Consider the following 24,949-nt stretch of genomic DNA (forward strand, 5'->3'; position numbering starts at 1 on the left):
CCGGAACCACCAATCATTCAAACAGAGATTGTTGAGGAACGAACCATTAAATCAGAATCCTCTAGTGATTCCGATTCAACAAATTCAATTATGGAGAATCTGGAACCTTTAAGTATGGAAGACCGAATGAGAGCTAAACGCACTGGCCAAGGTCACGCAATTACTCATCCAGACATTAATGCGCCAGATTATGAAATCAAAGGACAAATTCTACACATGATGACTAATCAATGCCAATTTAGTGGTGCGCCGAAGGAAGATCCAAATGAACATTTACGTACCTTTAATAGGATCTGCACACTATTTAAAATCCGAGAAGTGGAGGATGAACAAATATATCTCATGTTATTTCCCTGGACTTTAAAGGGAGAAGCCAAAGATTGGTTGGAATCGTTACCTGAAGGGGCGATTGATACATGGGATGTTTTAGTTGAAAAATTTCTTAAACAATTCTTTCCTGCATCTAAAGCCGTAAGACTTCAAGGAGAAATTGTTACGTTCACACAGAAACCAAATGAAACTCTATATGAGGCGTGGACAAGATTTGGAAAGTTATTAAGAGGATGTCCGCAACATGGTTTAGATACCTGTCAAATAGTACAAATATTCTACCAAGGATGCGACATCACTACAAGGAAAGACATAGATATAGCAGCTGGTGGTTCTATTATGAAGAAAACCGAAACTGATGCTTACAAAATAATTAATAACACTGCTTCCCACTCACACGAGTGGCACCAAGAAAAAGATATCGTTAGATCATCTAAAGCAGCTAGAGCCGATTCTAGCCATGACTTAGATTCCATTTCCGCAAAGATAGATGCTGTCGAGAGACGAATGGAAAAGATGACTAAGGATATTCACTCAATACGAATTAGTTGTGAGCAGTGTGGAGGACCACATTTGACAAAAGATTGTCTCAGTATTGAATTAACAATGGAACAAAGAGAGAATATTTCATACATAAACCAAAGGCCTGGAAATAATTATCAGAATAATTATCAACCGCCAAGACCAATTTACAATCAAAACCAGAACTATAACCGAAATATTCCATACAACAACCAACAAGGTCCTAGCAATCAACAAGTATCCAATAATAATTACAATCAGCAAAGACCTAATTTTCAAAACAAACCACCACAACAAACCGATGATAAAAAGCCGAATTTAGAAGACATGATGACGAAGCTAGTTGAAACTCAAACGCAGTTTTTCACATCTCAGAAACAAACCAATGAACAAAATGCTCAAGCATTTAGAAATCAACAAGCTTCTATTCAAAATCTGGAACAAGAAGTAAGTAACCTAGCAAGGTTAATAGGTGAAAGAAAACCGGGAAGTCTACCTAGTGATACAAATGCTAACCCCCGGAATGAAACAGCTAAAGCCATTACCACAAGAAGTGGTACAACACTTAAACCACCTGAAATACCTGTAACTTCTGATGAAGCTATTCCTACTCCACAAGAACCACAACCTAATCAAGATAAGGAAAAAGAACCGGTAGTTGAAAAGGTTAATGAAGATAACACAGTTAAGGCTAAACCTTATGTTAAACCATACCAACCACCACTTCTTTACCCGAGTAAAATGAAGAAAGAGAAACTTGAAGCCGAGCAATCCAAATTCTTGGATATGTTTAAACAGATAAATGTAAATCTTCCTTTCATTGATGTGATTTCAGGAATGCCTAGATATGCTAAATTCTTGAAAGATCTAATCTCAAATAGAAAGAAAATGGAAGAACTCTCGGCTGTTACCATGAATGCTAATTGTTCAGCAGTACTGTTGAATAAGATACCAGAAAAACTATCTGATCCAGGAAGTTTCACAATTCCATGTTTTCTGGGTAGTCTTAGTTCAATAGAAGCATTGGCAGACTTAGGTGCTAGTATAAATCTAATGCCATATTCACTATACGCTAAACTAGACCTTGGAGAATTGAAACCAACCAGAATAAGCATACAACTAGCCGATAGATCAATAAAATATCCTAGAGGGATAATGGAGAACATGCTAGTTAAAGTTGGTACTTTAGTATTTCCAGTAGATTTTGTTGTTCTGGACATGGAAGAAGATTCTCAAGTTCCTCTCATATTAGGAAGACCATTCTTAAATACGGCTAAAGCAATGATAGACGTGTTCGGTAAGAAACTGACCCTAAGTATAGAGGATGAGAGTGTTACCTTTTCAGTTGATAGAGCAATGCAACAAACACAATCTGCAGATGATACATGTTATTATATTCAAACTATAGATGCACATGCAGAATTATTAGAAGAATTTCCAGAATTACAAGGAACAGGAGAATGTTCTTTAGGAGAAGGTAATGAACCAATTGATGAAGCTGAAATGTTAGCTACACTTATAGCTAATGGATATGAACCAACAACAGAAGAAATTCAAATGCTAAAAGAAGAAGACAGATATCGATATAAATCATCGATAGAAGAACCTCCGAAATTAGAATTAAAGCCACTTCCAAACCATTTGGAATACGCTTATTTACATGGTGAATCTGAATTACCTGTAATAATATCGTCTTCTCTTACTGAAAATGAGAAATCACAACTCATTTCTGTGTTGAAAGCTCATAAACCAGCCATTGCATGGAAGATTCATGATATTAAATGAATAAGTCCTTCGTATTGCACACATAAAATCCTTATGGAAGAAGGTCATAAAACGTATGTGCAACGCCAACGAAGACTAAATCCTAATATGCAAGATGTAGTTAAGAAAGAGATTATTAAACTGCTAGATGCAGGTCTAATTTATCCAATTTCTGATAGTCCATGGGTAAGCCCAGTTCAATGCGTGCCTAAGAAGGGTGGCATGACTGTCATTACAAATGAGAAAAATGAGCTTATTCCTACTAGGACTGTAACAGGATGGTGTGTGTGTATTGATTATAGAAAATTAAATGACGCCACCAGAAAAGATCACTTTCCCTTACCTTTCATTGATCAAATGTTGGAAAGATTAGCCGGAAATAGTTACTATTGTTTTCTAGATGGATTTTCCGGATATTTTCAAATTCCAATAGCACTCGAGGACCAAGAGAAAACCACGTTCACGTGCCCTTATGGTACTTTTGCTTACAAATGCATGCCATTTGGACTTTGCAACGCCCCTGCAACCTTTCAAAGGTGCATGATGGCGATTTTTCACGACATGATAGAAGAATGCATGGAAGTTTTCATGGATGACTTTTCGGTCTTCGGTGATACATTTGAAACATGTCTAGCTAATCTTGAACGAATGCTTATTAGATGCGAACAATCAAATCTAGTACTTAATTGGGAGAAATGCCATTTCATGGTTAAAGAAGGCATCGTTCTTGGACATAAAATTTCAAAAGAAGGAATTGAAGTGGATAGAGCTAAAGTAGATGTAATTGCTAAACTTCCACATCCCACCAATGTTAGAGGAGTTAGGAGTTTTCTAGGGCATGCCGGTTTTTACCGACGTTTCATAAAAGATTTTTCTAAAATTGCCACTCCTATGAATAAACTCCTAGAAAAGGATGCTCCATTCATCTTTTCAGATGAGTGTATCAAATCTTTTAATATTCTTAAAGAGAAACTCACTAATGCGCCGATCATGATAACACCAAATTGGAATCTACCATTTGAACTAATGTGCGATGCAAGTGATTTTGCAATGGGAGCCGTTTTAGGACAAAGGATTGAAAAACGATTTCAACCTATATATTATGCTAGTAAGACGTTACAAGGAGCACAAACGAACTATACAACTACTGAAAAAGAACTCCTTGCTATTGTCTTTGCTTTTGACAAATTTAGTTCATATCTCGTTCTAGAAAAAATGGTGGTCTATACCGACCATTCTGCTCTTAGATACCTATTTTCAAAACAAGATGCTAAACCAAGATTAATCCGTTGGATCTTACTCTTACAAGAGTTTGATATTGAAATCCGAGATAAAAGAGGAGCAGAAAATCTCGCCGCTGATCATCTTTCTCGTCTTGAAAATCCCGAATTAGAAGTTCTAAATGAATCGGCCATACAAGACAACTTTCCTGATGAATATCTATTGAAGATAGATTATAATGAAATCTCAGGGTTTGTAGACTATGCAAACTACTTAGTTTGTGGATTCCTTGAAAAAGGATTATCGTACCAAAAACGAAAGAAATTCTTCAGTGATATAAAACACTATTTTTGGGAAGATCCACACCTGTTTAAAAGTTGTCCAGATGGAATAATACGCCGATGTGTATTTGGAGATGAAGCTAGTAAAATTTTAAACCATTGTCACACAGGACCAACAGGAGGGCATTATGGGCCTCAACTAACAGCAAGAAAAGTTTATGATGCTGGATTCTATTGGCCTACAATTTACAAAGACGCACACCTTCTTTGCAAATCCTGTGATGCATGTCAAAGGGCCGGAAAAATAAGTCAACGTGATGAAATGCCACAAAATGTCATCCAAGTATGTGAAGTATTTGACATTTGGGGTATTGACTTTATGGGTCCATTTCCAAAATCTCATAATAATCTCTATATTCTCGTAGCCATTGATTATGTATCTAAATGGGCGGAAGCACAAGCTCTTCCAACTAACGATGCACGAGTTGTAGTCAACTTTTTAAAACGTCTTTTTGCAAGGTTTGGAACACCGAAAGCTTTAATAAGTGATCGGGGTACTCATTTCTGTAATAATCAACTTGAGAAAGTTCTTAAAAGATATGGAGTAACTCATAAAATCTCCACCGCATATCATCCACAAACAAGTGGACAAGTTGAAAATACCAACCGAGCTTTAAAACGTATTCTAGAGAAAACCGTAGGATCAAATCCGAAGGAATGGTCCATTAAATTGGAGGATGCACTCTGGGCTTTTAGAACAGCCTACAAAACTCCAATTGGAACCACACCTTTTAGACTTGTTTATGGAAAAGCATGTCATCTTCCAGTAGAAATTGAACACAAAGCATTTTGGGCTTTGAAGACATGTAATCTTGATTTACATGAAGCTGGACGTCTACGGTTAAGTCAACTAAACGAATTAGAAGAATTAAGACATGAAGCATACGATAATTCGTTAATCTATAAGGAAAGAACGAAGAAATGGCATGATAAAAGAATCAGAAGTTTAAAAGAATTTAAAGAAGGAGACAGAGTTCTTCTTTTCAATTCACGATTCAAGCTATTTCCTGGAAAATTGAAATCAAGATGGTCTGGACCATTCATAGTTAAAAGAGTTTTCCCATACGGAACGATAGAATTAATAAATTCAAATGGGATTGAATTTAAAGTTAATGGTCACAGAGTTAAACACTACATAGATAGTCCGATGGAAGTCGACAACGAAGTTAATCACAATTTCAACACCACAGCTAACTAAGTGTAGGGAGAATCAAGTCTTTAAAGGATAATATGTATTTCTGTTAGAGTTAGATTGTCTGTTTTCATGTAGTTCTCGAAAATGGAATCCGAATGGTCTTTCCCTAGCAGACCCTAAAGAACTAGTCTTCTCCCCCCATTCTGAATTTTTATTTTTTTTAGGAAATGAAGACTGCCTGTGAACTAAACCATGGTCTAATGCTACATGCTTTGATCACTAAACGTAATAATGATACACTACCGAGTGAAATAGTATCAGTAATCAGAGAAAGATTGGACGGAGTTAGAAAAGAATCCAGATGCGAAGATAATAAGTTACAATTTGGTAAAGGAAAATCAAAATCCGCAGCGAAAAGAAGAGCACGACACCTAGAAAGATGTCACAAATGCGGAAAATGGTCACATGGAGGTAAATGTTCAAATAATCAAACCTATTCAAATACCGAATTTGTTACTTTATGCAGAGACGGACCGTTCATATGTTTAGAAGAAAAAACACTGAATGCTCGAGGTTACGCCTATGTAGCTATGGAAAAATGAATGGGATAGATCATATAACTAAGAATACTATCTCACAGGTAAGTCTGTACAGTTTTTATTTTTTTTAACCTTTTGATAATAAACGCTAATTTGTTCGCTATAAGGTATTAAATTGGTATTGAATAAAATTAGGTTTGGCGACCGAAATTATTGATATCATACAAAAATTTATTACATCACTGCGAAATTTAACGTTTATTCTTAAGGTATAAATATCTTTAATCAATTAACACAAAATATTTCAAAAATTCGTCATGAGTTAAATTAGGTTTTGGAACCGAAATTACTTTACCGAAAAGAGGGGCGTATATTTTTGATAATATTTAATTGATTAAAGTGGGATAAAAAGCCAAAAAGATTTTTAATTTGATTTTTACCATGTTTTTAAAATTAATATATAAATCTTAAATTAATATTGTAAACTTTGTAAAATCAATATATTTAAAATTGTAAATATTTGAAAAATTAATATAAGTTTGGTGTGAATTTATAATATGAATTTTTAAATTAAGTTTGGTGTGAATTTTTAACATTAATTTTGAATTTTATATTTAAGTTGTGTGAATTTAAAAACAAAAATTTACTTTATCTCATTAAGTTAAAAATATGATTTTTAAAATTCGTCGTAAGTTGAAGACTAGGTCTTTGAACCGAAATTGCTTTACCCGAGGGAGGGACGAGAACTTTTATTATCATTATTTTTAATCTTATTGAATTAAAGTAAGCCAAAAACATTAAAAAACCCAAAAAAAATCTTTACTTTTAAAAACCGCGCTTTGATTTGACAAATTTTAAAATTTTGTCGAGGGACAGACTATGTCAACGATCCGAAACGCCCTCGCTCCTAAAGGAAAACAAAATTTTTAAAATTTAATTAATTATAAGTTTTATAAAGTATAAGGTTTTATAAAAAAAAAAAAAAATCAGAAATCACTGTAGCCGGTACCCCATGCGATCGCATGGGGTTTGCACTTGAAACCCATGCGATCGCATGGGGACTAAATGCGGGCCTGATACATACAGCAGTTCGGTTCTGCCTCACCACAAACACACACATACATTCACGAAACTCACCCAAAAATTCACCAATTTTCGCCATTTTTCCACCGTAATTCATCAAATTTCTTGCTCTAATCATGCCTAGATTCTCATTCTTCAGCAAATTGGTAAAAATTACACCCCTAAACTCTATAAATTCCTAGTTTTTGTGATAATTACCAATTTTTTTTACCTAATGCAATTTTGTTAATTTCTAGTGTAATTAGTGTTAAATTGTTAGTATTTTATGCATGTATAACCTAGATTGATGCTATTTAACATGATTTGAAGCCAAAAACTTCAAAATTTTTAGAAATCTAGGGTTTGTGTTCTTGAGCAATTTGGGGCTTTTTGATATAAACAGGTTATGGCCGATTTTTGTCATGAATTATTGCTAAATTGAGTAGTGTAACATGTTTAGATAGTTAAATGATCCAAACAATGATCCTAAACATGATTTTTGGAGATTAAAGTGGACTTTTTAAGTCCAAAATTCATGAACTTGATTAATTTGATGTAATTGCCATTTGAGACTTGTTTAATTATTAGTAATGACTATTTTGACATGTTATTTGAGTTAAATGCTTATGAATTTTGTATACATTTTCATATGTGCTTATTTGAAAAATGTAGAATTGTGAAAAATTGTGAAAATGTGTATAAGTTTAATTTTGATTTAACATGTTATAGTGATTGTTTTAAGTTGTTATTTTGCTAACACTAATGCATATTTGGATGCACAAATTTTGTGTTTAATGTGTTTTGCAGAAATCCGATACTGGAGGTTCAGGAGCATCATCATCTAGACGACCAGCACCAGCACCAGAACCAGAACCAGAAATGCAACACGAACAAGAACCACAACAGGAACAACAACAACAGCCTGATCAGCACATACCTTATTATGATCCGGTACAGTTTGTTGAGGAATTCATAGTATTCCCAATGAGGCCGCCAGTAGAATTCCCAACGATTCCTGAGCACACTCTACATCCTAATCTGAGATTTGATAGAAGATGGAGAGATTACGAGACATATCAAAGGAACAAATTCAAATTGGTAACAAAAAATGTAGAGGTGCCAAGGGTAATCGATTGGGCCCCTTTGGAAACGGTCCATCTAGCTGACCGTGTTAGACAACTTTTAGTTCAAAGGTATGGCAGTTCTTCTTTTACAGATTGGGAACGTCTTTTCACCATTCGAAGACCTGTATATAAGGAATGGTGTGTTGAGTTGATGAGTACTGTATCACTTGATACAAATATAGTTAGAATAGATGATAGAAGATTTCTTAGGTTTATCCTTGGAGGTAGGATGTACAGAATGTCCATGCTGGACATGGCCAGGGCCTTACAGATATATACTCCTGGTGAGTTGCTATTACCCGATTGTACAAACTTGATTCATTATGGTGAACGGGTAGATAGTAACTTTGACGCCGACGCCATTTGGAGGCGTATGTCACATTTTGATGTTTTTACACGAGCAGGAGGACACTCCTATACACATATTGACAGAGCCGAGCTTCGTATTATTCATAGATTTTTGGCTAACTCGATTACACAAAGAGGTCATAATAAAGAAAAAATTACCTTATATGTTTTATTCTACCTAAAGTGTATTCGGGATCCTAGAAGCTTTGTCAATATCCCTTACTGTGTTGCTTTTTATTTATCTAAAATGGTAGAGGGAATGCAGGACGGGAGTATAATAGGAGGAGGTATTTTTGTTACTCTCATTGGAGAGTATTTAGGTGTTGATAGGAACCAAGGGGGTCCATTACAGATTTGTAGAGAACAGGTTGAGCCCTTAGGATTGAAAGTTTATGTGGGTGCTAAGGTATTGAAAAGTAGACGTAACCAGGCAGTACCCTATGAGGGATCTCATCCTCAGGTAGAGAGAGGCTCAGACGAGGGAATGGAGGAGGCGGAAGACATTAGGGATGTCTTTCGAGATGCTATTCTTGACGTCCACGTTCGTATAGATGAGGAAGCAATGACGAACGCGGCAAGACATAGTATGTATGAGCAGTGGAACTCCGAGCGAGTATACGAGGATTATAGGCGACGCCAACACGATAGCTGGTTAGTTCATCAACACCAAATCATGAGCCAGCTATCATATCAGGTACCAAATAACTATGTACCTACGCGACCTGCTCATTTTCCGCCACATAGCCTCGATATCCGACCACCCTTTAACCGGTATGACTATAACCAAGCCTATCAAAACACCTATAACCAACAATGGAACCCACCTGACGAGATGAACTGGAACCCATATCCAGACTGATTTAGTTCCATTTGGTTATTTTTATGATTTTTATGTTTTTATCTTTTGACTTTTTCATGTTTAAACTTATGTTATTGGATATATTTGTGTAATTTTTATTATTTTATTATTATTGTGTACTAATATTTCATATTTAGAATTTGAAAGTGGGATATTAAGTCCCATTTCAAATTGTCATGCATGATTATATTTGTATGTATGTATATTGTCGATTGTACAAAACAGGGTAAAACAGCGCATTTTCAAAGGCTGGCATTAAGTTCAGCAAAAGCTACTAATTTTGACGACAAGATGACAAATAAATGTGATGTAACAACAGACGAAATGAACAAATGATATGCACCATTTATCATTCAGCAAACAAACGCCAATATGTTTGGAAACTTTGGTAAAATTTAATCATTTCTACGCTAATCACCTCAATAATTTAAATTGTACTGATTTCTTGCAAATGAGGGCATTGCAAGATCTTAAGTGTGGGAAGGGGTTAAATTCTTTCGGATTTTTAAAATTTTTATCTTTATACACTTGGTTACCATTAAAAATACTAGTAACGTAGTAGTTGTATTAGAATCTAGTGCTCTCTGATAATAAAGAACAGCCCTAGTCTTATATACTAACTACCCAATTCTAGTAAAATTTTTTAAAATTTTCAATTAAATGAACTCAAAATCATGTTTATACATATTTATGAACGATAAAACTAGGTGTTAACACCGAAATTATTGTTACCTCGAAAAGGACATAAATTGAGAAACAAACCAAAATGTTAAAATTCAGTTAAAATGGAATAGAGAACAATAAAAAGGAAAATAAAAGCCAAGTGTGGGAAAAATTACCAAGTTATCTTAAACATATGTCACATATTTCTGTAACAAATAACCGAAAATACTTTTGCTTTGGACTAAACTAAACTATTTTACCCGATGAAAGAAAAGAAGAGATGGATCTACACGATGAATCAATTCCATCATTAAAAGGAAGTAAAGTCTTCCGAAAAAGAAACGCGCTTCTTGAGTTAGGTCATGAAGTTGTCGTCCAGACCAGCTGTAGGTTGACAAAAAACCTAGAAAAGTCATCACTAAAATCAGCAGGAAATCCACGGACCTCAGCATTAAACAGGGTCGCCAAGTGGTCAGATTTATCCTAACCATGAGAAGGATTTATCTCGTAAAATGGGGGGCACCGTGCAAATTAGCTGGATAAGAATAATGAATCAGATCCCCAGAAAGGATAATCTCCTTAAAGATTAAAAATCAGCTTTTAAGCCTGATATTACTCAATCCTAGAGATTGACCTTAAAGATTGAGAATTCAAACTCATGGAATTCAATGATATCTAAACTCGAGCTTGAACGAGAAAATATTTTGATCAAAATTACAAACCGATTTGTTTTCTGAAAACCCTATTTTCAATGCGTTCATTACCATTGAACGTAAAATCCTAGGAATTCACCTGGAATTCATTAGGTCACCTGAACCAAATCGGGTGTCAACCGTAAGAACGGTGGTTGCATAGTGGTCAAAGACAGGACCTTGTGCCAAACCTACAAATTATAAGGGTGAGCTTTACTATTGCTCCTACAAAGGATAATAATTGCGTCCGACACGTTATAGACCATAATTAAAAGCATGTCAGAGGACATTGCCTTAACAGTTGCTTGTTCAACGCTTTCCTTTACAACCGGACGGTAGTTTACCAAAAGGTAATATACGGGACAAGTAAACTGGACGTGTTGCTTTCCTAATACAAGGTTAGCAAGTGGGTGACATAAAACCATAAGTTTTGAGCTAAAATTTTCAAATCTGAAACCCACCAAGCCCACAAAAATATTTTGCAAACACCGGTGAAGGGTTATTCCGGAAAACTTATCTAGGGTAAAAACTAGATTTAATTTTCAAAAGATCAAATGTTTTCATAAAGATCCAATTTCCTTAATGGATCTAAATTTTTATAGTCATGTGGGACTGTAAACCATATCGTTACTACCATTGTTTATACCGCCGTATAGAAATCACTGATGTACAAATGTGAAGAATAAAGAAGTGATTCTAGTATTTCAAGACGATATTGCTTGAGGACAAGCAACGCTCAAGTGTGGGAATATTTGATAATGCTAAAAACGAACATATATTTCATAGCATTATTCCTCAAGAAAGACAAGCTTTTAGTTGCAATTGTTCTATTTACAAGTAATATTCGTTTAAATAATAAAAGGTGAAGACAAAAGACAGATTCGACGAATTGAAGACGCAAACGACCAAAAAGCTCAAAAGTACAAAATACAATCAACGAGGTTCCAATTATTGATAAGAAACGTCTCAAAATTACAAGAGTACAAGATTCAAAACAAAAAGTACAAGATATTAAATTGTACGCAAGGACGTTCAAAAATCCGGAACCGGGACCAGAGTCAACTCTCAACGCTCGACGCAACGGACTAAAAATTACAAATCAACTATGCACATAAATATAATATAATATTTAAATAATTCTTATAATTATTTAATATATTATATTTATTTATAAAACCGTCGGCAGAAGAAAACAACCAAATGTGAGCCTCCCCAGCTGGCCATGCGATCGCATGGCCTTGAAGAGCAAAGCTCATGCGATCGCATGAGCTCCTTTTTCAGTTCACAGGCCTATAAATTCGCAGTTTGGTGAACGTAAAATCCATCTATCTTTCTCTTCTCCATTCATACGTAATATTTATATTTATAATTTATATTTTAATTTTAATTTTAATTTTAATTCTAATAATAAGGGTATTTTAGCGAATGTTGTAAGGATGTAAGTCGAAATTCTGTCCGTGTAACGCTACGCTATTTTTAATCATTGTAAGTTATGTTCAACCTTTTTAATTTAATGTCTCGTAGCTAAGTTATTATTATGCTTATTTAATCCGAAGTAATCATGATGTTGGGCTAATTACTAAAATTGGGTAATTGGGCTTTGTACCATAATTGGGGTTTGGATAAAAGAACGACACTTGTGGAAATTAGACCATGGGCTATTAATGGGCTTTATATTTGTTTAACTAAATGATAGTTTGTTAATGTCAATATAAAGATTTACAATTGGGCGTCCCTATAAATAACCATTTACACTCGATCGGACACGATGGGCAGGGTATTTATATGTACGAATAATCGTTCATTTAACCGGACACGGGAATGGATTAATAGCCACTAGAATAATTAAAACACGGGTGAAATTATGTACAAGGACACTTGGTATAATTGATAACAAAATATTAAAACCTTGGGTTACACTCAGTCGACATCCTGGTGTAATTATTAAACAAAGTATTAAAATCTTGTTACAGTTTAAGTCCCCAATTAGTTGGAATATTTAACTTCGGGTATAAGAATAATTTGACGAGGACACTCGCACTTTATATTTATGACTGATGGACTGTTATGGACAAAAATCAGACGAACATATTAAATAATCCAGGACAAAGTACAATTAACCCATGGGCATAAAACTAAAATCAACACGTCAAACATCATGATTACGGAAGTTTAAATAAGCATAATTCTTTTATTTCATATTTAATTTCCTTTATTTTATATTTAATTGCACTTCTAATTATCGCATTTTTATTTATTGTTATTGTATTTAATTGTACTTTTAATTATCGTACTTTTTAATTATCGCAAGTTTATTTTATCTCACTTTTATTATTCGCAATTTCATTATCGTTATTTACTTTACGCTTTAATTTAAGTCTTGTATTTATTTTTAATATTTTACATTTGGTTTTAACTGCGACTAAAGTTTTAAAATCGACAAACCGGTCATTAAACGGTAAAAACCCCCCTTTATAATAATAATATTACTTGTATATATATTTGTATTTTTATAAAAGTAAACTAATATAGCGTTAAGCTTTGTTTAAAGATTTTCCCTGTGGAACGAACCGGACTTACTAAAAACTACACTACTGTACGATTAGGTACACTGCCTATAAGTGTTGTAGCAAGGTTTAAGTATATCCATTCTATAAATAAATAAATATCTTGTGTAAAATTGTATCGTATTTAATAGTATTTCCTTGTAAAATTTAATAGTATTTTATATACACCTCGCGACACATCATATAACGACCCTCATTTTTTCCATTCTATATTTTTCCAATATTAAAAGCCCAAACAATATAATTAAAACTTAATGATTAAACTTTAATCAACAATTGTTAAGTGTTAAGAGTTAGAAAACATATTAATTAACTTTGTACAAAAATTGACAAGTTAATAAAAGATGAAAATAATAAACTGTTAGTCGACACTCACTGCTAATTAAAATTTATGCATTTATGTAATATTATAACTAATAACCTATAAGTAATAAATAAAAAGTGACATTTATATAAATAATAAAACAATTGGGAACTAAATATATACAAGTCATGAATTAGTAAAAAGAAAATAATACTTATCATGTAGTAAATGTAAAAATAATAATAATAATAATAATAGTAATAATAATGAGACTAAAAAAATCTTACATCCTTATGTTGACTAAAAATAAAGTGTAAACTAGTACATCCTTATGTTGACTAATTATAAACTAGTACCACCTATTGTTGACTAAAAATTATAAAACAAAATAAAATCATTAATTAGAACATCCTTATGTTGACTAACACTCTAATACTTGCACTATATAAACACCTAGTTTCTCATTCACAAATCACACCAAAATCCTCTCTCAAAAACAATCTCTCCCTCTCCCTCTCTTGTGGTATTCGGATCTTCAAGCTTGTTCTTCGTGTTCTTCAAGAATCTTCAAGGAGTTCTTCAAGATTTTCAAGGCTTTGATCTTCCATCTTCATCGTGTTCATCTTTTCTTTGTTAATTATCTTGAATCTTCAAAGGTATAACATAAACCCTAAACTATTTACATAAACTTTGATCTTTGATAATTCATATTCATATTATAAACTTGTTATTCATAAGTATATACATAAACACACCTAGATTTATATATACATATATACATGTAAAAAAAATATTTATATATATATATATACATATATATACGAATTATATATACATATACATATTAAAACCTTAAACCCTAATTACACCTAAACTATAATTCTTAAACCCTAATTAATTAAACTCTAAACATTTATGAAACCCTAGGACATTAATTACTAAACCCTAGTTATTAATTACTACTTTAATTAACTAACCCTAATTAATGAAACCCTAATACTACTTATACTAGTACTTAACATGTATACACTATTACTATTACTAGCACCTATAACCTACTAATTATATTGTAGCACAAAAACATTTTGGGATATGTATTAGAGATGTATAGATCTTCGAACTTTCTTGACGAATGGTTTCTACGAGATTCTAGGCAGAGGGTTTGGATTTCCGATTTAAAGGGTCCTATGGCTCAAGCCCCTAGATCTAAATTAGCCATTCGAAGGGAAAGGGGTGATTGGAAGCTTATCTAATACGGCAAGTATCCTAAAATGGAAACACTCATAAAAGTAGAAACTCTCTAGTCATAGAAACTTAGTAAAATAAGAAACTTTCTAAAAATAGAAACTTTATAAAAATAGTAACTTACTAGGAATAGAAACTTAGTAAAACAAACTATACTTAAACACATACTTAAACTTAAACATGGGCAAAACACTTAACTACTCTTAAATGTCAATAGGTTGACTTTCCTGCTCACTCGTTCAACTCTCTATTCCGAGGAATAACTCTCTCTACTTACTAAGGTGAATTCATAGCCCCACTCTTTATTGCTAGCAAACTTATTTAACTTATTTGGGGTGAGACACATGCTGCTTTTACTATTTACAATTTAGACACAAGTACCAACTGCTAAAACTATGCTATACCCGACTACGTCCGACTAAGTCCCTACAGTGATATTTTTAAGTGCTGCGGCATGCTTATTTATTGGGGGTAGGCCTATCGGGAGTAACGTCCCCGATACATTTGACTCAGTCTTTGTATTACTTGATAATGAAATTTAAACCGACAAGGACAGACACAACTTGTCATGGGGCAAACTTGAACGTTTAGTCTAAATATCACGCACTGGCATAACTTTTGGATCTGCGAGATCTACTTTTTGATCCTGCGGGAGATCAACTTTACAACTAAATCTTGTGGTCTAAAAACAACGATAACTACTTTTGTTAAACCTATGAACTTCACTCAACCTTTTTGGTTGACACTTTAGCATGTTTTGTCTCAGGTGCTGTTTGATTCAAGCTTTCTTATCTACTACTTATGTGATGCTACTTGGACTTAGGATCAAGAGATATCGCATTTATTACTTCTGCATATGAACAATTACTTTATCGTTATTTCCATTATTGTAACGACATTTCATTTTCCGCTGCGTACTCAATAAAGTTAAATTTTCTCATTTAGTATTGTTCTCGTATTATAATATGTTGGTTTATTTGATATTAGTAACGTTTCTTCCAGACCCTATTGGGAGGACGTTACAGATTGGTATCAGAGCATAACCAGGCTGTTATAGAGAACCAGGATTGCAATTTTATGTGTGCCTTACTTGCTAACTAGGGTGCCTTAGCAATCTAGGAAACTATAACCTTTCCTGCCTTACACTTAAAGCACTTAGGATTACCTTATAATCTTAACAATCTTGCTTTACTAAACTTGACTTAAAGATTCTAATCAAAGTCTCTTTCGTAATGTAGGACTACAACTTTCCTTGACCATAGTGCCTTTAATTGTTGCCTTTAACTGTTAAATGCTACACTATACTTTAGAAACTTTACTTATCTTAGAATGCCGAGCTAATCTAAGAACTCTGCTCACTTTCCTGAGTACTATCCAATTACACCACCGCATCTAAATGCGACACAATGATTTCAGAAATTCTTGACATTCATAAGTCATCTATCATGGTTATGTGTATTACATATGTATTACATGAAATATTATCCATGATTTTGAAACTCTTATAATTGTTACTACTCACACTCAAACGTATATAACTCCCTGTTATATCACGTACCTATATGCCTTATGCCTTTATGCATCGGTTTGTGAATCGAAAAATGTCATTGGGTTATCACAGTATATGAATTGAAAGTCTTTAATCAAAAGATTATTAGATTACATACTTATCACTTTATGATCTCGACACGTCATACTGCCATTATTAAAGTATAGACACATCATATCTTATTATATCTTATCGTATCTATCCCAATAGATTTTGTCTAACACTTTTCCTAAATTCCCTCCGTAAATTACGGAAATCTTTTTGCTATATACACGTATTCGAGGAGACGAATATATCATCCAGTATTCAACACTAATCTCATATCAAAAACCCTAATTCCGAACACATAATATGGATTCCTCGAACTCTTCGAGCTCCAATGGCAGCGTAACCGGAATGAACCAACCAATCAGCCATCATCTATTTTGGATGAATTGGGGATGGGTTCGTAGTAAACTTAATCAATGGAGACAAGAAGAAGGTGATCCCTTCCACCAACCGAATTCACCTCTTGGTGAAGAACCTGAAGCACTTACTGGCGAACCCGTTCGGAACACTATTTTCACCCTCATTTCCAGGATATCCAGTCACGAATATATAATATCTAAAATTTTAGATCTTATTCATCCACTTGTCCGAACCGCCAATCATCCCGGAATAATAGAAGAAGTCAACGAACTTTCGCGCTCGAGTAGTGGCTCTGGAGAATATGGTGCGAAACCTACGAACACCAGCAGCAGCACCAGCAGCATAACCAGTACCACCAGTACCATCGGCATCACCACCAATATCACCACCAACATCACCAGCTTCACCAACGACAACATCCGCATTCCACGCCTCAACATCACACTCAGTACCTCAAACATCAACATCATACGCCCCATAGATACCAAGGAATATTAGTAATAATGAGTTAAGATGTATTGACTCATTCTTCCTAAAGAATTACATATGTATACTTTATATATATGGATTGGAACAATAATAAATCTTTTCGTACTAAGCTATTACGTGTGAATCTTAACTAGTATGTACTACATGGTTAATTCATATCACAATATGCTATGATGTACATCTTTTGTTAATAACTTAACAATCATTAATCATTGCTTCAATAAAATAAACTCCATTTCGTAATAAACCAAGTGTATTACTCAAATACATGATTGATTGTATACTTTAATTTTCGATGTACTCGAAACTTTCTAGAAAATATCATTAGTGCCTTATGAATTTCACAAGAATTCCAAGAGCACCAACATCATATACCGAAATATATCAATAACAATGAACGATGAAGTATTAATTCATAACTTCATTAGCGAAATATTTCACGACAATTATGAAATCTCTAAGGTTTTGGAGATTATTTATTCTCGTTTCAACAGCAAATCAAATGAGTTTAATATTATATTAACTCATTAAAACCATGATTACATCTGAAGAATACATATATGAAAGTATATCTTCTCTTTTGTACAAACTGTTAATTGTAAAAAATATTTTAACGGGTAAGTAAAACCGAGAGATATTCATATCTCATATAAATATGTTACATTGTACATTCTTCCATTCTGATTCAGCAGTTGTTAACTATACTACTTACATTCACATGATATATGTATATGTTCACCAAAGAAAAACCATTTTCATACAAATTCAGTTACATACTCTGATTTTGACATATCGGAACTTAAGTAAAGCTTTAGCAAGTGTTATCTTCCTAAAAGATCACTACATTCATGAATTATATTCATTCGTATTCTATGATGAATTATCAAATCAAACCACCGAACTTACCATTCCTTACTTTTGAAAATCACAACATTTCTTCGTCAACCGTTAGATCCATTGATGGATGCATCTTACGCTTAAACACTTCAAATTCAAAATTCTTGAAAACATCCTTTGAATCTTGACGATCGCAATCAGCGTTTAATCATCTAAAAATGAAATTTCTTGAAACCATTTCGGATTGATAACCGATGATTCAAATATGGCTGCATTAAATGCAGAGGAAACAGAAAAATTGTAGATGGTCTTAAGGGCCAACAGTTTGATAATAAAGAATGGTACGTTGGAAAAGCTCAAAAGAAAATTTGGAACTGAAAAACGGATTGAGCTAACCATGGAGGAGACCAAGGACAAACATAAGGGCCAAACCCTATATTCAAAGAATCCAGGTAATTTTGGATCCGGTGAAATCTTTAGAGAATATCTTGCTCCGAAGTCATGTTAAAAGCTTGCGAAAAATTTTTCTTCATCAACTTTCGAACTTAGAAATTCCAAAATATCATCATAAATATCCTCTATATTTCGGAAGATATCTTCATAACGATTCATGTCCGCAATTAAGTATCTCTTTGCGATATCTTTATAAAGGAAACTATTTTAGTTTCTATATTCTGTAAAATTCGAGTTTAAATTACAAATGCTTTGAAGAAGTGTTGGGAATTGAAGCATGAGTTAGAATAATATAATGACGTCAGGCCAACGTGATTATATTACAGTAAGTCATGCTAAGTTTTTAATGGAAGATGATGATTCATAGATTTTATAATCATCATTTTCCATGTTACACGACTCTTACATTCTATTTAACCTCTAAACATATCAAGAAAATATTTTTCTTGATGATTCGGTCTTTTTCGGATATTCTGGTAATATGACAAATCAAATCGTGCTATTACATTTCCTTTCTACTTTATATATTATGATCATTCGAAACTTCATACCTATGAATTCTGGACCATTACTCGCTTGACTTGAAGTCGGGAAGAAGAAACAAAAGCATAAAGCTCCGACATATAAGGGAAAATATAAAGCCCGATAACGACTCCGAAATTACAAACCGTGTATATCAATGCGTATAGCAATATAAAGACACGGGATAATTAAAAACACTATAACCCCAAGAGCATAGTAGAAGTAAACAGATTCCTCTGGCGGTAAAAGAAAAAGAAGAATGACTGCATAGATGGTCAATATAATAACCAGGATCAGAACTGGATTAAGCATTTTCTTAATCTTTTGAAAGTTTGAATTGAGAAAGAAAGTATAGAAGTGGTGAAGATAATGAAACGAAAGAAGCTAATTTATAGCAAAATTCCAAACACATCAATCGAGGCAAATCACCGCATTTAATCAAACAAATCTCAAAATTTCGTAAATACCGGAGAATCAAATCTTATAGATTACGAAGATTTCCTTTAATTCCTTGAATTCCGGAAATCAATCGTGACTACGTCAAAAGTTAAGGCGAACATTTAATTTTCTCATTTCACTCTTTTATGATAGCTTCATTTATACTCTTCCTATAAACGAATTGTTTTATCCATATTATTCAATAGTGATAAAACTTTATTTTTCAACTTATATTCATCATTAAAATATTCTTGTTGTAAACAATGAAGATCTCTATCAAATTTCATGACTGTGATTTTCACGAACTCCTCTTTGTTTGTCTGCCCTAATATTGTGGCATAAAATGCTCAAGGTTTTAAATGAGCTCAGTACTATTCATAACACATTTCATGTATCCAATTTACTGAAATGACTTGTATAACATCATCATTTTGAATGATATTCGCATTAATGATAAAATGCACTTCGTTGAATAACCTATAGAAATCATGGAAGGAGAGGTCAAACAAACGCGTAAAAGCAATATACCTATCGTTAAAGTCCGTTGGAATTCGCGTAGAGGCCCCGAATATACCTGGGAACGCAAAGACCATATGAAACGGAAATATCCCCATCTCTTCTCAACTGCTGATGCAAACGAGGAAACTACCTAAAAACTTCGGGACGAAGTTTTCAATAACGGGGAGGTACTATAACGACCCTCATTTTTTCCATTCTATATTTTTCCAATATTAAAAGCCCAAACAATATAATTAAAACTTAATGATTAAACTTTAATCAACAATTGTTAAGTGTTAAGAGTTAGAAAACATATTAATTAACTTTGTACAAAAATTGACAAGTTAATAAAAGATGAAAATAATAAACTGTTAGTCGACACTCACTGCTAATTAAAATTTATGCATTTATGTAATATTATAACTAATAACCTATAAGTAATAAATAAAAAGTGACATTTATATAAATAATAAAACAATTGGGAACTAAATATATACAAGTCATGAATTAGTAAAAAGAAAATAATACTTATCATGTAGTAAATGTAAAAATAATAATAATAATAATAATAGTAATAATAATGAGACTAAAAAAATCTTACATCCTTATGTTGACTAAAAATAAAGTGTAAACTAGTACATCCTTATGTTGACTAATTATAAACTAGTACCACCTATTGTTGACTAAAAATTATAAAACAAAATAAAATCATTAATTAGAACATCCTTATGTTGACTAACACTCTAATACTTGCACTATATAAACACCTAGTTTCTCATTCACAAATCACACCAAAATCCTCTCTCAAAAACAATCTCTCCCTCTCCCTCTCTTGTGGTATTCGGATCTTCAAGCTTGTTCTTCGTGTTCTTCAAGAATCTTCAAGGAGTTCTTCAAGATTTTCAAGGCTTTGATCTTCCATCTTCATCGTGTTCATCTTTTCTTTGTTAATTATCTTGAATCTTCAAAGGTATAACATAAACCCTAAACTATTTACATAAACTTTGATCTTTGATAATTCATATTCATATTATAAACTTGTTATTCATAAGTATATACATAAACACACCTAGATTTATATATACATATATACATGTAAAAAAAATATTTATATATATATATACATATATATACGAATTATATATACATATACATATTAAAACCTTAAACCCTAATTACACCTAAACTATAATTCTTAAACCCTAATTAATTAAACTCTAAACATTTATGAAACCCTAGGACATTAATTACTAAACCCTAGTTATTAATTACTACTTTAATTAACTAACCCTAATTAATGAAACCCTAATACTACTTATACTAGTACTTAACATGTATACACTATTACTATTACTAGCACCTATAACCTACTAATTATATTGTAGCACAAAAACATTTTGGGATATGTATTAGAGATGTATAGATCTTCGAACTTTCTTGACGAATGGTTTCTACGAGATTCTAGGCAGAGGGTTTGGATTTCCGATTTAAAGGGTCCTATGGCTCAAGCCCCTAGATCTAAATTAGCCATTCGAAGGGAAAGGGGTGATTGGAAGCTTATCTAATACGGCAAGTATCCTAAAATGGAAACACTCATAAAAGTAGAAACTCTCTAGTCATAGAAACTTAGTAAAATAAGAAACTTTCTAAAAATAGAAACTTTATAAAAATAGTAACTTACTAGGAATAGAAACTTAGTAAAACAAACTATACTTAAACACATACTTAAACTTAAACATGGGCAAAACACTTAACTACTCTTAAATGTCAATAGGTTGACTTTCCTGCTCACTCGTTCAACTCTCTATTCCGAGGAATAACTCTCTCTACTTACTAAGGTGAATTCATAGCCCCACTCTTTATTGCTAGCAAACTTATTTAACTTATTTGGGGTGAGACACATGCTGCTTTTACTATTTACAATTTAGACACAAGTACCAACTGCTAAAACTATGCTATACCCGACTACGTCCGACTAAGTCCCTACAGTGATATTTTTAAGTGCTGCGGCATGCTTATTTATTGGGGGTAGGCCTATCGGGAGTAACGTCCCCGATACATTTGACTCAGTCTTTGTATTACTTGATAATGAAATTTAAACCGACAAGGACAGACACAACTTGTCATGGGGCAAACTTGAACGTTTAGTCTAAATATCACGCACTGGCATAACTTTTGGATCTGCGAGATCTACTTTTTGATCCTGCGGGAGATCAACTTTACAACTAAATCTTGTGGTCTAAAAACAACGATAACTACTTTTGTTAAACCTATGAACTTCACTCAACCTTTTTGGTTGACACTTTAGCATGTTTTGTCTCAGGTGCTGTTTGATTCAAGCTTTCTTATCTACTACTTATGTGATGCTACTTGGACTTAGGATCAAGAGATATCGCATTTATTACTTCTGCATATGAACAATTACTTTATCGTTATTTCCATTATTGTAACGACATTTCATTTTCCGCTGCGTACTCAATAAAGTTAAATTTTCTCATTTAGTATTGTTCTCGTATTATAATATGTTGGTTTATTTGATATTAGTAACGTTTCTTCCAGACCCTATTGGGAGGACGTTACACATCAGGTGCCCAGCCGACCATCGACTGATTATAGGTGGTGATCTGAATGGACATATAGGAGTGGAGGCAGAAGGTTATGAGGGAGCCCATGGTGGCTTTGGGTTTGGTCCTAGAAATGAAGAGGGGTGCTCAATTCTTGAGTTTGCCATTGCCCACGAGTTGGTGGTAGCAAACTCTTTCTTCAAGAAGAGGGATGCTCAGTTAGCCACATTCCATAGCGGGGGTCGCAGCACCCAGATTGACTTTTTGCTTCTTCGTAAAGGGGAACTTAGGACATGTAGGGACTGTAAGGTCCTTCCAGCTTTGACGTGCTCCTCCCAGCACAGATTGCTGGTCATGTACCTAGTCACTAGGGGAAGAGTTGGCAGGAGGGCTAGGGCTGTACAACCTAGAATCCTTTGGAAGAACCTCTATGGAGCGAATGCAAAGACTTTTAGAGCAATTTTTGTTAATAGATTGAGTGTAGAAGAGGATTACGTTGCCCCTATGGACGCATACCAGATATGGAATCGTATGGCGTCCGCTATCAGAGATGTGGCAAAAGAGACCTTAGGAGTGGCTATAGGGACATCGAGAGCCCATAAGAGTAGAAGAGAGTCGTGGTGGCTTAGTGACGATGTCCAATCGAAAGTCGCGTTAAAGCAGATGAGGTTTAGGGAGCTCATTACTCTTGGAGAAGGGACACCTGAAGAGAGAACTAGGGTAGAAGAAAGATATAAAGAAGCTAAAAGAGAAGCTAAGAAGGCCGTAGCAATTGCAAAAGACAAAGCATATGAAGACTTATATAGAAAACTAGACTCTAAAGAGGGAGCTAATGACATATATAGGATAGCCAAAGATAGGGAGCGAGGAAGGAGGGACTTAGGTAACATCAAATATATCAAGGATGTAGCAGGCCAAAGTATAGTGAGAGAAGACCTTATTAGGAAAAGATGGGAAGAATATTTTGCATCCCTTTTCGGTAGGGGAAGACCAGAGCGGAACGGTGAACCCCACGAGGTTCAGGAGTTTCAAAACAACTGTTTCTGCACGAGGATTAATCAGGAGGAAGTTAGATTGGCCCTACGAAAGATGGGAAGAAACAAAGCAGTAGGACCAGACCAAATTCCGATTGAGGCGTGGAAGTGCCTAGGAGGTGACGGGGTTAGATGGTTGACAAACCTTTTCAACACGACGTTTAGAAGCGCAAATATGCCTATGGAATGGAGACTCAGTGAGGTTATTCCCATTTACAAGAACAAGGGAGATGCGCAATTATGTAGTAACTATAGAGGCATAAAGTTACTCAGTCATACTATGAAGCTTTGGGAAAGAGTGATCGAGACGAGGCTCAGACGCGAGACAAAGGTTTCAGAGAACCAATTCGGCTTCATGCCAGGACGCTCGTTGATGGAAGCGATTCACATAGTTAGAAGCCTTATGGAGAAGTATAGGGAAAAGCAAAAGAACCTACACATGGCGTTCTTAGACTTGGAAAAAGCTTATGACTGTGTCCCGCGTGAGCTGATTTGGAAGACTCTTAATGCTAGGGGAGTCCCAAGTAGATATATAAGATCTATTAGAGATATGTACGAGGGGCGAAGACTCGTATACTTACGATGGTAGGAAACACAGAGTTTTTCCCGGTAGAGGTTGGTTTACATCAGGGATCTGCCCTTAGCCCTTATCTTTTCGCTTTGATCCTAGACGAGTTGACTCATAGGATACAAGACAACATCCCATGGTGCCTGATTTTCGCCGACGATATTGTATTAGTTTCGGATTCTCAGTATGAGCTTAACAGGAGGCTAGAGCAATGGAGGATCGCCTTAGAATCAAATGGCCTACGGATTAGCAGACTTAAATCGGAGTACCTTAGATGCGATTTCAAGGGGGGCGAAGAGGAACACGACGATATAGTGGATATCAAAATTGGGGATCAGATTCTACCCCCGCAAGAGTCCTTTACATATTTAGGCTCGATGCTTCACATTTCGGGAAGGATAGATGAGGATGTGACGCATCGTATACGAGTAGGATGGTTGAAGTAGAGGGCTGCGAAAGGGGTGTTGTGCGACAAGAAGGTCCCACTTAAACTGAAAGGTAAATTCTTTAAGGTGGCAATTAGACCAGCCATGTTGTACGGATCAGAGTGTTGGCCAATGACGAAGGCCCAAGAGAGGAGGATGGAGGTGGCAGAAATGAGGATGCTTAGATGGACGTGTGGTAAGACCATGCTAGATATGATACCAAATGGAGTTTTTAGGGAGAAATTGGAAGTTGGGAACATCATCAACAAACTTAGGGAAGGACGATAATGTAAAAGAATCGTGGCCAAACAGAAATAACAATTGATGAACACGAATATGATAAACAAAGCCTCGGCTTCTTTATTCTCAAAAATAATAATATCAAAGACTGACTTTCAAAATAATCTAAATCCCTTTAAATACAAATAACTAATAAGAAGATAATAGG

General features: G+C 34.2%; 1 protein-coding gene across 1 annotated transcript in view; it reads left to right on the forward strand.

The window, feature by feature from the left end:
• The window catches only part of LOC139859225 (uncharacterized), a 32,042-nt gene extending 7,890 nt beyond the window's left edge, over positions 1-24,152 (forward strand). Inside the window, exons 4-6 of the mRNA XM_071848019.1 lie at positions 22,498-23,142; positions 23,320-23,643; positions 24,098-24,152. Of these exons, the coding sequence (XP_071704120.1) occupies positions 22,498-23,142; positions 23,320-23,643; positions 24,098-24,152 (1,024 nt within the window). The remainder of the gene's footprint in view (positions 1-22,497; positions 23,143-23,319; positions 23,644-24,097) is intronic.
• The last annotated feature ends 797 nt before the right edge of the window (positions 24,153-24,949 follow it).

Source organism: Rutidosis leptorrhynchoides, chromosome 7 (assembly GCF_046630445.1).
Source record: "Rutidosis leptorrhynchoides isolate AG116_Rl617_1_P2 chromosome 7, CSIRO_AGI_Rlap_v1, whole genome shotgun sequence".
Lineage (NCBI taxonomy): Eukaryota > Viridiplantae > Streptophyta > Magnoliopsida > Asterales > Asteraceae > Rutidosis > Rutidosis leptorrhynchoides.